Raw genomic sequence first — 14,763 nt, forward strand, 5'->3', positions numbered from 1 at the left:
AACTTAGTACAAATATTAGCCAAACAGTCTATACGTTAATAGACAATATAATCAAAATAAACCCTATATTTGTAATGGTTTCGGGCTACGAAATCATAAATTCGTACCTTACGAAATTGTGAAATCTTGATTTACTTTCAGAGTACACTCCCCTTTATAATGGCCAAAAACAAGATTGTTTTATCACGTATGAACGACATGTTTGCTGCGACGTTTTTCGTGACAATCTGGTACATCCTCTTCAATTTTTTTTTTTTTTTGCATGACGGACTGGATTTTTAGAAGCATTTGTCACCGAGCACGCGTCAATTTCGCGTCATGCATTATATACATGTAAAATTTACTTTCTGTGCGCGAGCACAGGCATAAACAAATACATTGAATCTTACCTGCCTAAACAACAACAACAACAAAACTTCTGGACTTGTATATCTGAACCCAAAACACCAATCCCAAGATACTTCGTAAAACAAAAATCTGGCAAATTAACAAATTTATTTCACTCTTTATAATGTCAAAATTAGTATTACCTTTTCGGTTAAAATTCACGAAGGTAGGTGAGACTATTTATATTTTTGAGGAGGAGGAAACCTCAAATGACTTTTTAATGTCAGATCCTAAAACTTGGGGAACTGACAGAACTTGAAATATAATATACAGTAACCTGTACTTTTTGGTTTCCTCTTATACAAAAATTGAGATCAATCCACTATGAATATTAACCTATAGTTCTCCGTGTTTTGGGAAATAAATATGAAATTGTTTGTTTTTGTGAAAATATATCTTCACTCTGTCCACCGAGGGGTTCAACACCGCAATGAGCTAGGAAGCTCACCGCTAAACTACGGCAAGACGAATATAATTATGAAAAATACAATAATGATTCAACACACACAATAAATCAATGAGGATATAATACTAAAAGTAAACACGTTAAAAATGGAGAACAATCAACGACTAAGAGTAAGAATGACTGTAATTATAGATTTTTCTCACCGTTTAACATAGTTTCACATAGATTCAAATTTTGATCATACAACGACGTAACTTTATAAAACTAAACCATAATAATATGGTTAATATGTAAATAAAGGTTAAAACCTTTACAATTCTAAGTATTCGACTTTCCCATGAAAGTACTGAAGTAGATATGAATAATTTTATTAGAAACTGGAGCAGCTGAATATTATTTTCTTCAGATTTAAAATAATTTGAAGTGATTTATGTATCAAATTTATTTATATGCTAACAAGTCTGCATTATTTTGAAATAAGTAAAACTTGGTCGTATATAAAATAACTCAAAAACATGAAAAAAACGTACATTTAGATCTTCTTGTCACAAAATCACCATGACTGAATTTAAAGTTCAATTCGATGTTGACACAAGAACTGACAACGACTTGAAATTCTAACTCGGTGTAAATGCCACAAATATATGTAAACGGTCGCATAATTAAACATCATAATCTATTAGAAAATGTGTAGTTGCATGTCAGGTCTCATTGTTTTGTGAAGTTATTGCGGGGATAAACATTTCTCATCCCTATGTCCAGCAAACTAGTGAATACTTAAGAGGCACTATGGAACGATCCCTCTCAGATAGAGAGAAAAGTTTCAGTAGTGTAAAATATTTTTTTTCTCTTGTTATGAGGCGTGTTTTGAAAATATTTACGAATTATAAACACGAAAAGGTCACTTTTCTGTGCGAGTTAAACAGCACCTAATTAAACATGGCAGTTAAAATATTAGAATGGTATAGTTACTGTTGTGCATTGTATTTGTAGTTTGAATGATATGTAGAACTGGTAATTGATGGAATTCCCGTGGCATGTAGGTCTGTTAAGAAGATAATTCACACGAATAGGGGTGCATGCGTAACAGTCAAATTGACAGAACAAGCCTATTCAACGTATTTTAGGTGCAAACAACAAGATATACACACTCAAGGTTGAACAAGTCATTGCATTGAAGCTCAAGGTTACTGAGTCATCGGTAGGATATCAACAAGCTTTAATACGAGTAACAATTGCGGCAAGTATATAACCCGAGTACACATAGTCAAGGTGACTGACTTCGACATACATGTAAACAAAATTTATTATCGCTTGTTCAAGATTGTATATAACAAACTGAAATAAACTTATGATATTTAATTGCTAAAGAACAATAAAACAAAATTAAATACGAAGTTGAACTTCCACATTATGTATCTTACAGAGCCTGCATTCTCTGCAGCTACCGACCAGTGACCATAAATTTACAGTCCACTAAGATTTTTTACACAAACAATTCAGTTTTGTACCACATCTTTCCCAATAAAATATTGTGGAAAGATGACTGAATAAAACAATCTAGTATTGATAAAGACAATGACTGTGTTTTTCAAGTACGTTTATCTAAGACATTGGACAATCTTGTAAAAAAACAAAAAAAAACGACTAGCACGCAAGTTATGAAAGCTCATTCATTGTTTGACGAAATTGTATTTTGTCCTAGACCTACCTTCTTTGAACATTATGAAACGTTAGGCAATTATAACAAAAAGTTAAGATATGTACTAGAAATAGTATTATTACGATTAAAAACAGTATATAGTTCATTATTACAAATAGGGTACGTTTACTCATATTTTCAGTGTTAAGAATGGAAGTTTAAAATAATTAATAATTAAATCATAATAATATAATATAATACGAGTGCCACTTAAACTACCATTTGTTTTTACATTTTCTAATGTAACAAACAAAATTAATGTACTGTTAATAACTTTTAAATAAATAAATTTTATTCACAGACAATATATCCTCTGAATAGATTTCTTTTCTCATTAATTATTCAACCATTATCAAATCGTTTCTATTAACAAGAGACAAAATAGTCTGACATTGAACGCCACCTGACTGTGTTCGAAGTCTGTTGTTAAGCGTAAACGACACGCAATGGGCTATCTGTGCTCTGCGAATTTTAGCGTTACAAGTCATTAGACTTGCCGCTGAGTACACCGGTGGAACAGCGGTAAGTTTACGAAGTTACAACGTTAAAAACCCGTGGTTCGATTCCTCGCGATGATAGCCCAATGTAGCTTTGCTATGAACACAAACAAACCATCGGAAGACTTGTATTCGAAGGTTCGTTCGCTAGCTAGGAATTCGATAATAATCCTGAACATTCAAAGGTTCGTTAGGCGGCATCTAAACAATGCCATTTTTTCCCCCTCTCTCTTGTTAGCAGAAACCGCTTGACAATGAGTGAACGATTGAATTCTACGCACTTACGTGAATAATTCGATCCTTTAATTTGTATACTGCCCATTATTTAAACAAAAATTGTTGGGTTAAAACACCACCACAAAAACGTTATACATTGCAGCACCTTTGGTTCATTGGAGAAGACCATTATGGTGAAACATAGTGGGTAAGTTTAGCGGCTGCATTGCTTCAATAAAATGTACTGAAGACTTAAGAGAAGCTTTATGATAAAAATAACTAACGAGCATAAAATATACGCTTACACTAATAATTTTAATGATTAATTAATCGACAATTTTATGTTAAAAATACTACGATGGTTAACCTGTTTGGAATTGTTTAATAAATATTTATTTTGCTTGAGCCAGCTGCAGTTATTTTAATTGGCCACAACTGGATGTTCGTGTAATGCAAGCTTACTATCCGAATATCGTACGTTACATCAGATATGTACACAAACGTGCATTTGTTTAAATATAAAACATGATTACTCTTCTACGCAACGTATTCTTAAACTAAGGTACGTGTATGTTTTATTTCATATATGTGAATTACCTGTATATATAAAAGGGGTTTTCATTCAAATATAAACTAGTAGTTATGGTTACTTCATCAGTAAATAGTAAATTATGCAAGTTAGTACTATTGAAAGTTCCAGCCTTCAGTAATATATTCCGAATCTTCCAAGGTCAAAATCTACCATTCTTTAGAGCTCTATAAACTATTAAAAAAAAGGAGTAAACAGGTTCTAACTTGAAAACTTGAAGAGATAAAAAATAAAAACATGAAAAGAATACTGGACCACTGCAAGAGGATAACAATGCATTTAATGAGCCCATTATAAACCACTAAAAATTTAAACTTGTATTGTAAAATAGATCCATTCATGTTTGTGATAAAAAATTTACATGATATTTAACATTTATGAATCTTTCATATAAATAATTCATGTTTTAAAAAAAAAAAATACTAAAAACCTACACTACCAGTAAAATTAGATATAATCACTTATCTAAATTTCATACAGAATTTGTGCATTTATCACAGTGGACCAAACACACATGTATCACCTCCTAACACTGCATTCTTTTTAGTTATTCTATATTCTGGAAAACCAGAAGTTAATTGTTCAGGTGCAAAATTCTTCAGTGAAAACATATCTGAACAGCTTTACTGAAGGTCAGTATCCTCTTCATTAGAAGGGAACTAGTTTCTTTTTTTAAATTTTCAACAAGCAGCTACAACATCAAAGGTTTGAGAAATTTATTGTGTGTGAAAACATACTTAATGAACATAAGCTGACAGTATTAAAAAACAAGACGTCAAAGGAAGATCTAAAAAAACATTTTCAAAATTTACAGTGGTACAAAAAACATATTTATTAAAGGATATATTTTTCTTTTCTTCACAAGGGAACCATAGCATGAACATGTGGAAACAAAATTAAATGTATTAAGCCTAGGTTTAGACTTGACAGTCAGCAGTGCTTTTTAAACATATGATTAGAAAGCCCTTAACATAGTTTATTAAGTATTGCTGTGCAAATAAATATTACAGCCTTGTTTAACTTCAAACTGCAAGAGCAGTTAAAATAAACTGGATGAATACAATTTTGTTTCTTCCACAAAATTGGATAGATATTTATCTAAAATAAATTACATCATACTTTTAATTTTCCCTTATTTCATTAAATAAATGTAAGATATTTTGCATTGTAGCCAAAAACAATATGTATATACCATTTATTTAAAATCTAAAATAGACGTTACATGTATGTCATATAGCCATTAATAACACAGTTCCAGGTACCAAAATTACAATGTTGGCAGGCATTTCATTACAGATAAACTACATTCTTTTTAATATTCCACATGACACACTTTCATTTAAAAACTTCATATTCATATTTCTACCATGTTCTTTAAGTTTTGTGTTACTGTATATATATATATATATATATATAACAATGCTGATTTTTCCAAGCCCTTTCCCTTGGCTGTGGTTTCGCTAGATAATAGATAGGGACAGTGGGAATCTCGTTAAAATTATATATTTTCCTCTAAACTCTTGTAAAGCACTGGCTTCCACTACTGTCAATACCAATATATATTTATTTATAATATCAAACAACTTCAATGTTCCTAATTTAAATTAGAAATCTCGAACAGGCTGCAAACCAACATGTGATCACTTTCTTTTTTCTAAGATTTAGTTATGAAATTGTCATTGTATTCTGATCAATTACCATTTATGTTTTGTTTATGTTTGATCTAAAGTGGGGCTACATAAACAATTATTTATTTGAACTGTGCTAAGTTCTTAAGAGAGACAACAAATGACTATTTGGTCCTTCAAGGTTATCTCTTCACCCCACCCTTGAGAAAAGTAAAATTTTAAACCCATCCTTTATTTTTAAGAAAATTATATATTTTCCTTTAAACTCTTGTAAAGCACTGGCTTCCACTACTGTCAATACCAACTTTTTCCAGAAGTCATTCTCTCTGGTATAACAATAATGTTGTCTTAACTGGAACTTAGCCTGTCTTTTCCAAATTTTAAACTTGTGTCTTCTTTCCTATTATCTACAAAATATAACACAAACAACCTATTAATTCCCACCTAATCTTGTAAACTTCAATAAGATCACCTCTTAGCTTTCTTTTTTTTTTTTCAAGAGAAAATAAACTAAGAGGTTTGTACACACTCCTGTAAGATAATCCTTCCATCCAAAGAATCATCCTAGTAGCCCCCCCCCCTCTGAACTTTCTCCAGTAAACAAATATTCCTTCTTAGATAAGGAGACTAATCTGTACAATGTTCCAAGTGAAGCCTAACTAGTGATCTGTATAGAGATAATTACCTCTTTTAACTTTGTCGTCAAATATGTCTATAAGTGCACCCTAAAATTCTACTAGTAACAGAGCACTACTCTTGATGGATTGTGTGATTTATCTACCACTATTCCAAGATCCTTTTCTTCAGTCATGCTATTGAGTGGGTTTCCATCTGTAATAAATGTGCAATCTAAGTTACGATAACCTAAACGTAGTACCTCGCATTTATTGTAATTAAAGGTAATTTAACAAATATTTGTCCTACTCACCAAGTGATCCAAGTCATTCTTAAATACCTCAACATCCTAAATACAGCTTGAAATACCCAGGAAATTAATTTCAAGACCAAGCTTTACTAATTTATTAATTACAACCCTATCAACACCATTAATATAAATAACAAAAAAAACAACAACAAAGGTCTAAACACTGACAATAGACACTCTACCAGTAACAGTGGTCCAGTTTCACAAGACTCCATTTATAATTTTTTCTTTCCCTCATACAACCACCCTACAATCCAATTAACTATTCTTTACCAAACTCCTACCAATGTGATTTTCTTAGCCAATCCTTTGCAGAATCTAAGCACACCAATTCTATACCTTTCCTTCATTTAGAAAAGTAGCATCCTCAGGAGAAAAAAAAAGATTTCCTTTGGTGAATTCAAAATAACTTTTATATATGATAACATATTTCAGCTACTAATGATCTGACGTTTAATCACATCGTTACAATGCCATTTAATCAGAATGTTGAAATGTTCCACTAACCATAATCTTTTTCTTACAGATTTTATAACATCATTAATCAATATCAGAGATGCCCAGTGAGAATAAGATACTATACATTCATCCATTCATATTATGCACATAATCAAATGGTAAGGTAAAAGAAATTAACACATAGATTTTGCTAGATTATGATGTGTTTATAATTAAAGAACTAGTCATTTTACTAGCAAAAAAACAGTAAAAATAGTAACTTAGCTCTATTTTCTCTATGACACTGGTATCTGTTTGTTTAATGATATACGTGCAGAACAGAATATCTGTGATACAGATAGTTATACAAGTATAACTATTTGTATAAGCCTAGGATTGAACAATTCAACATTTTTTTAATTCACCCATTCTCCAGAACCTCGTTTTTTATTATCTACTGGTAAGTTACACCCTCAAAAAAATAATAATAATAAACAGATGAAACTACAAGGGATCACCAAATGTTTATTTCCTAAAATGTCTCAAGTCAACAATAATACTCTGAATAGATGGTTGAGGTGCCTTTGATTTTAGAATTTTTTGCAACTTTAGTCAGTTTTTCTTGTTGGATTTTCAATATTAGAATTCATAAATACTTATAAATATAAGTGTATATTTTTATATATTGGTAAATTGTACATATCTCAGAAGAAAACAAATGGTGATTTTAAGTATTAACTTACTCTAATTCTTTAAACTTAATTTTATTGAATATTAATGGTTATAATGTTTAAGGTAATTTGGAATAATTTTTAAATTAATAAGCTTATTTTGTATTTTAGCTCAGTATATGGATTTAGCTTTTAGGGATAACCTAAATCACCTATGTCTCCAGAACCTCTTAAAATCTTATATTTGTTGTACAGGAGAAGTTTCTATAATTTATAACTTACTTCGGTCTATTTTTTAAATTTACTTTTGATCAGGCTTTATGAATAGAAAATAATAATGTTGTCCTCACCCTTGGGTCGTCCTTCTGATTTTTAATTATCCTACATGCAGTGTTAAGACAAATAGTTAATGACTAGAAATTATAATATTAATAAACCACTTGTACTACTTATTTGATAAATCAAATGACAACATACGCTCCAAGTTGAATAATTTCATAAGCCTAGCCTACCAAAGTATTTCGAATTCAAATAACCATTGCAGCAGCACTAGTACTAGTAGTACTAGTTAATCACTGTCAAATGTACTAATATTAGTCCTATAACTAAGTTAAGTATAACAACAGTATAATTTATAAGCCTAGTGACAATGACATGCCACTGTACGTTGCAAATGCAAAGTACCGAGAGTTTAGACAAGTCAGTAAGTGTGGTGTAACTTACACTTAAGTTATATTCGTATAGGCCAAGATTATTAATATATTACTAATTTAAGTAATTATTCAATTTCAACTTATACAACAGTACAGGATTTATTGTCGCCATATCTTACTCTTAGACTTAAGTTAAAGTAAACAGACACATAACATCAAACAATAAAATACATGTAAACGCTGTGACTGAAATATATAATTTACACAATCTGGTGCCTTTGAAGTTTTAATAAAATCATACTATTTTAGCCTTAGGCCTACCTTCTATGCAGACGACGTGTTCCCGTATGCGTGTTGCTAACAGGGGATCAGGGATGAGTTCCAATAAATCGTATACGGCATAGATGCTTGGATGGACACTTTCGAAGCGCTGTATTTCTTGCCGAATTGCTAATGAGCTGCTGTAAAATGGCTGTTGAATGTGGCCACGGTAACTCATGTTGAGTATTTTTAGTAAGTTAACTAAAAAATAACAAAAACATCTTATCCTAAAAATTAAAGATACTACACTTCATATTGTGACAGTAAAGCTACTAACTTCCTACGTAGGCTAAATCACATAAACACCGCAAGGTAGACTCCACACTCAGCCAGAAAATACGCATGCGTGACCTTAGAATTAGACCTGCGCATGTCTGAGGCGCTATCCAGGTCGATGTAAAAATTTTAAGAGCGTTTTAAGTGCATCTTATAAATCATAGGAACATATGTAGTTTCATTATTTCCCATTTATAAGTATGTCCTTTTCGAAAAAATTTAACATATTAACTACAATAAAATACTTTTATATGTATTCAAATACTGCGATAATGCAAAAAACATATATTATGGCCATTATGTCTTTATGATAATTAATAATAGATAGCTTGCTCCGGCTTTTGTTACCTCAACTTGGATTAATACGATTATTTTGTTTTTGACTTTCATTCATTTCTCACGTTGAAAGTAAATTAAAATAATCATAATATTACTTTGGTTTAAAACCATGACATTAACAAAGTCTTGTAGAACATATTACGAAGAAAAAAAGCTTATAAAGTCATAAATCATTTCTATATTTTCCCGAGACATAGTTAACTCCTTGTGATTGCTGGCCACTAAGACTACTTGTTACTTTCCATATTATGTACGGACTGCTTGCTGATTCAATATTTTTGTTACAACATTATTAGTTTGAAGTGTTACAGTGATTTTGAAAGATCAAAACTATAGTGATCAATAGGTCATGACTGAATGGCTACCTTTTCTTTTTCTTTTTTTTTGGGGGGGGGGGGGAGTGATACCAAGTCAATCCAAGATATTTGTTAGTATTAGAGCATGTACACCAACTGGAAAAAGTGGGGGAGAGTCCCCCTTTGCTGTATGTATTAGGTACCTATGCAACATGCAACTAATTATACAAATTTCACGATTTCAAAGCCAATATATAAGAACACTTATGACTTGTGAACATATAAAAAAATTAAATAGCATATATTGTCATTTTACACGGAGAACTAACTTTATGTTTACTGTCAGGTTTTGTAAAGCCGGATTCTTTATAGTAGGTGTCTGTAGCCTGTCGGTGATACATTTCGACTATAACCAAACAACAAAACAGTTTGCTTGTTTTAAAAATAATATATCAAAACAAATCAAACGCATGTACAAATGTTCGTTAATACTGTTAGTTACCACAGTTGTATCCAGAGCTTTAAATAATTGTATCTTTTTCGTCAAATTACACACAGGCTGGTCCACTTACTTTAGAACACAATTGACAAAACAAAATATTCTTCTATACTCTGTTATTACAATACAGTCTGTGATAATTTAATTTTAAAAATCGCCACTATACACACTTTATCACCAAACTCACGATCACGCAGTCTATAGCTAGAACTAAATAATGATTTTTCGGCGCGTATTTATACCTCGACGGAAGCCAAGAACATTTCTCGCAATACTAGATATTCTGATGCAATAATACTCAATTAAACCAACGAGAAACTCAGAAAGTTCTAGCAATATGACACAATAATCTCACTATTGTAAACAATCGCTAATTCAAAACAATTGAACTACACAATGTGTGATTCGTAAAAAGTTACATAACCAAACTTACCATAAAATCTCTCTTCTAAAAATAATTAAATATGACACCTGCGCTATATGAATTACCTAAATCACAGTGCTCGCATTAAATTTAAACGGAAACTTTCATATATATATGCATTATTTACATTTTCCTTGCACACATTACCAAAAATATGCTATCAACAGCGGGTATTTTATTTTACCTCTAACAAGGGGCAGGCTGGCTTCTTTTCTTTTATCACCAGGAGATACTTAGTGACTGTCCCAAATTCCATTGAGGTCTGCTCAGGTTACATTGAGATGAGAGAAGAGAGGTGAGGGGAGGGGGGTGCAACAATGCATTAACAGTATTTGCAGTCTAGATGTGTAATTTAATTAATTCAGATTATTGAGTGGTAGTCATTTTTGTTAAGAAAGGAAATAGTCTTGTTCTTCTTGCCAAGATTGCTACATTCTTAAACTTCATCACATTGTTAATGAATTGTATCAACAAGTATCATTTCTGGCACTTGGAAACAGCCTATCATGAAAGTTCCCAAATATTCATATAACCAACTTCCTTTGCTACTAATATTATTGTTTTTGAAGACTGCAATAAATTAAAAAACAGTACTGACCAGATGTATTTTTATTTTAAGTTTACCTGAGACTCACATTGAATTATCCGCATATTACTTGCCGAAGCTTGTAGGCACCCTCTGGTAGCTCAGCTGCAAGTCTTAGAACTTATACCACTAATATCTGGCTTCGATACCTGTTGTGAGCAAATCACAGATAGCCCATTGTGTAGCTTTGTGTTTAACACCAAACAAACAAACTTGTAGTCACTGAATATGTGGCTCACTTTCTACTCTTTACAAACAATGAAATATTTTGGATTTCTTACAACCAGTGTACAAAATTATTGAACTGACATTACTGGCTCACTTTCTACGCTTTCTCCCCTTAGAAAAAATAAAACGTTCTGGATTGCAAGCAACTATTAGGTCAAATTCATAAAATTACGTAACTGGTTAGAGCAATACAAATGGAAACAAACATAAACTTTGAAGTTTGTTAGCTTATGTTTACCTACTACTATTTTTTGTTTCGATTTCCTATTATGTGATATTAGTAAAAATATAAATTAAGAAAAATTACCTAACTGGTTTATTTGTTATGTCCTACATAGAATCATGTAAATTAAAAGGAGGTCAAAACGAAAAGTTGAAATGAAATAAATCAATTTTTATTTGAATATTAATCCTCTATTGCACACATTATGAAAATATAGCGGAAAAATGTTTTATTTGAATTTCTTACTTAAATAGGTCTCAACTGTAAAAAAGAAAGAAAATGTTTTTGTGAAATATGTTTTGGTAAGTTATAAATGGGTATGCTACCAAGAAGTAAGACTGTTCAATTGAGGAACCAATAAAAATAATTCCATGGTTTACTGTTAGCTGGAAGTGAGAGCATTCAACTTCAGAAATGAAACTTTTTTTTACTTATAAGTTACAATAAACAATCCAGATATAATCTATCAAAATTTGCCTCCCAGTGGCACAGCATTATGTCTGCGAAGTTACAACGCTAGAAACCGAATTTTGATACCTGTGGTGGGCAGAGCACAGACAGTTCATTTTGTAGCTTTGTGCTTAATTAGAAACAAACAAACTGTTAAATTTTGTTCATCAGAGCGTGAATAATTTGTACAGTGTGACTAGTGAAACTACGTAAATAGATATTGTTTCGTTTTTCAAAAAAAAAAACCAAAAACTAAAGGATCAGGATCTACACTACAGTATGAAAATGATATTTGTATTCGTATTTACAGCACGATCGGCACTTTATGCAACATATGGACAAAGCGGCTAGTCAGAGACTTGTGATATGAGGTATAGGCATGCTTGTCACTAAGATATGCCTGGCTGAGGTCACACATGAGCCAATAACTGAACCTTGTGAGCTATTATTGGGATTACGGCCGAAAATGTCGATGATAGCGAGGGTTCCCACCTGATGAATCAATGCATTTTAAGCATTATAAGTTTTCGTTTTTAGAAACTGAATACTCCTTCTTAAATCAATACATTACATAAGTCACATTAATTATTTGTCTCATTTTTATTTCCGATCTATTTGGATAGCTTGTTTGGGATCAGAAATTATTGATAATTGGTAGTGTATTATATAGTCCCTTTCCGTAAGTAACATTAAATGAAGTCTGTAAAAGAGACTAATTTTCAAAACAAGTGGATCGTGTCATGACTTAGTGGTTAAACGTGTCTGTACTTTGGGACCGTGGGTGTGCATTATAAAAGTAATGGTCAAATCTCACCTCTCGATCAGACAAGAGTAGCTCAAAAGGAAGAAATGGGTGATGTTGACTAGTTAGTTGCCTTCCCTCTAGTCAAAGGAAATAAAAAGTTACCGGTGGGGGGTTGTTAAAGTGCTTACGAGACCTAAGCATGGCAATTATATAGTAATCAAGTGTAATGATCCCCAGACACTGTGGCATTTATAGACTTCAAATAGACCAGTTCCTAAAAAAGTACATATGGTAAAACATGGGCATGGAGCAAATAACAGCCTTAAAATTATTAACAGGTATTAAACTGCCTCCATTAGGCATAGACCTAGAGAGTTTATGCCTCCCCCCCCCGCTTCTCCGCCTATGTATTAGGGATTGTTATGAGTTTTTCGAGAAAATTAAAAACATTAAAATTAAAAAAAAGTTTAACCTCACTCATTCAGTACATTAAAGGCGTTTCAGAACACTTGCATACATGCTCAGATGTTGACACCAGGGAGATAGTTCATTTCGTATTATGTTGTTTCCCCAGCCGCTTCAGTGGTAAGTCTGCAGGCTTACGACGCTAAAACTCGGGTTTCGATACTCATGGTGGGCAGAGCACAGACACCCGACTATGTAGCTTTGCGCTTCACAACAACCAAATCAAATTATATTATGTTTCATGATCATTTTTTAAATAAAGACAATTATCTGTATATTTCATAATAAATATATTTTCATTAATTTAATAAAGTAGTGTTCTATTCTATCTGAATCTACACCTTCCCTTTTATTTAAACTTTTCAATAACATTTGGCGCTTTCCCTCTGAACATATTCATCTTTTAAAATCATCTTATTTATTACATTAGCATTTTCGACCTGAAAGGCACCTTATGTTTATTTTGGGCTAAATGGTCAGATCAGAGACCCCAGATAAAACCGTCCCTAATTTTGAACTATTAACCAGAATGAAGGCAGCCAGTCAACAAAACTAACTACCACAAGTTCTTTGTCCCGCTTTGAACCAAAGAGCGGGATTGACTCTCATTTTTATAATATACCTCTAGTTGAAAGATTGAAACATGTACAGCAGCATCACGGCGAGAATCTTGGACCTTTTCATTCGCAGACCAGCACTAGGCTGTACACTACCTTTTATTTAATTAAATAACTGTCATAATTGTATTATTGAAAACAATATAGCATTGACAAAAAAATTATAAACGTATTTTAATACATTAATTAACAACAGTAATTCCATGTCTCTGTACCCAAATATATTCCGAACTAGCATGCAGCGTTGTAAAATTTTGTACTTTCCCCTTATCAGTACGTTATTTGCATATTTTACGTTTAAAATGTGGATGTGTAAAAATAATAATAAACTTTAATCTGAATTGAATTCAGATAGAGAGAAAGATTAAATACTACTACAATTTTTTTTATTACTTCGAAGAATACAACTGCAAAGTACACTAATTAAAACAGGTTTAATTTTATCAATTAAAGAGGACAACATTCACGGGTGAATGCAATATGTCTCCGCCACGTAGTCCCAACATGGTCAATTTTGACACCAGAAAAATAAAAAACTCTCTATATCACACCTTGGAACCTGCAAGAAGGCATCTTTTACCAAATCCCATGTCAGTTAGTTGACATACAGGTGAATAGTTCAGGAAAATCCCAAATTATGGTTTCCTCGCTGAAAAATTGAGCAAAAGACAAAAATTCCAAAATTGTCTATATATTTGTTTGGGACCTGTAAAAAAAAAAGTAATCTTTGTACCAAATTCAGCGTAAATTGGTCAAAACAAGGCTAAGTAATTGAACAGAACCCCTAAAATTATGAGTGTATTTAAACTCTTGTCCCTCCCTAAAATTAACAAAAATGGGCATATCCCACGTTCTTGTATGTATATGTATGGGACTTGTAAAAAAAGTATCTTTGTACCAAATCCCATGTAAAATGGTCAAAATAAGACCACGTAATTGAACAAAAACCCCAAATTATGCTTTTTTGTGAACTCTGACAAAACGCTCAGAATAGGCAAATCTAACTTCTTATGTCATTGTGTTGGGCGCATAAGAACTTATATTTGTACCAATCTTCATCTTAATTGCTATAAATTTGACCACACAGGAGCCCAAAATATATATTTCTGGGTTGTTTTACCTTTAACCCCATAAAATACTTAAAAAGGTCTAAATCAAAAAAATCAAAAAGGAGTCTGGGCT

At 31.9% G+C, this 14,763-nt stretch overlaps 1 protein-coding gene across 1 annotated transcript in view; it reads right to left on the reverse strand.

Annotated features, from left to right (window-relative positions):
- Positions 1-8,722, reverse strand: part of LOC106465525 (centaurin-gamma-1A-like) — a 113,695-nt gene extending 104,973 nt beyond the window's left edge. The window contains exon 1 of the mRNA XM_022393435.1: positions 8,434-8,722. Coding sequence (XP_022249143.1) covers positions 8,434-8,611 — 178 coding nt within the window. The 5' untranslated portion in view covers positions 8,612-8,722. The remainder of the gene's footprint in view (positions 1-8,433) is intronic.
- Positions 8,723-14,763: the final 6,041 nt, after the last annotated feature.

This window comes from Limulus polyphemus, unplaced genomic scaffold (assembly GCF_000517525.1).
Source record: "Limulus polyphemus unplaced genomic scaffold, Limulus_polyphemus-2.1.2 Scaffold1971, whole genome shotgun sequence".
Lineage (NCBI taxonomy): Eukaryota > Metazoa > Arthropoda > Merostomata > Xiphosura > Limulidae > Limulus > Limulus polyphemus.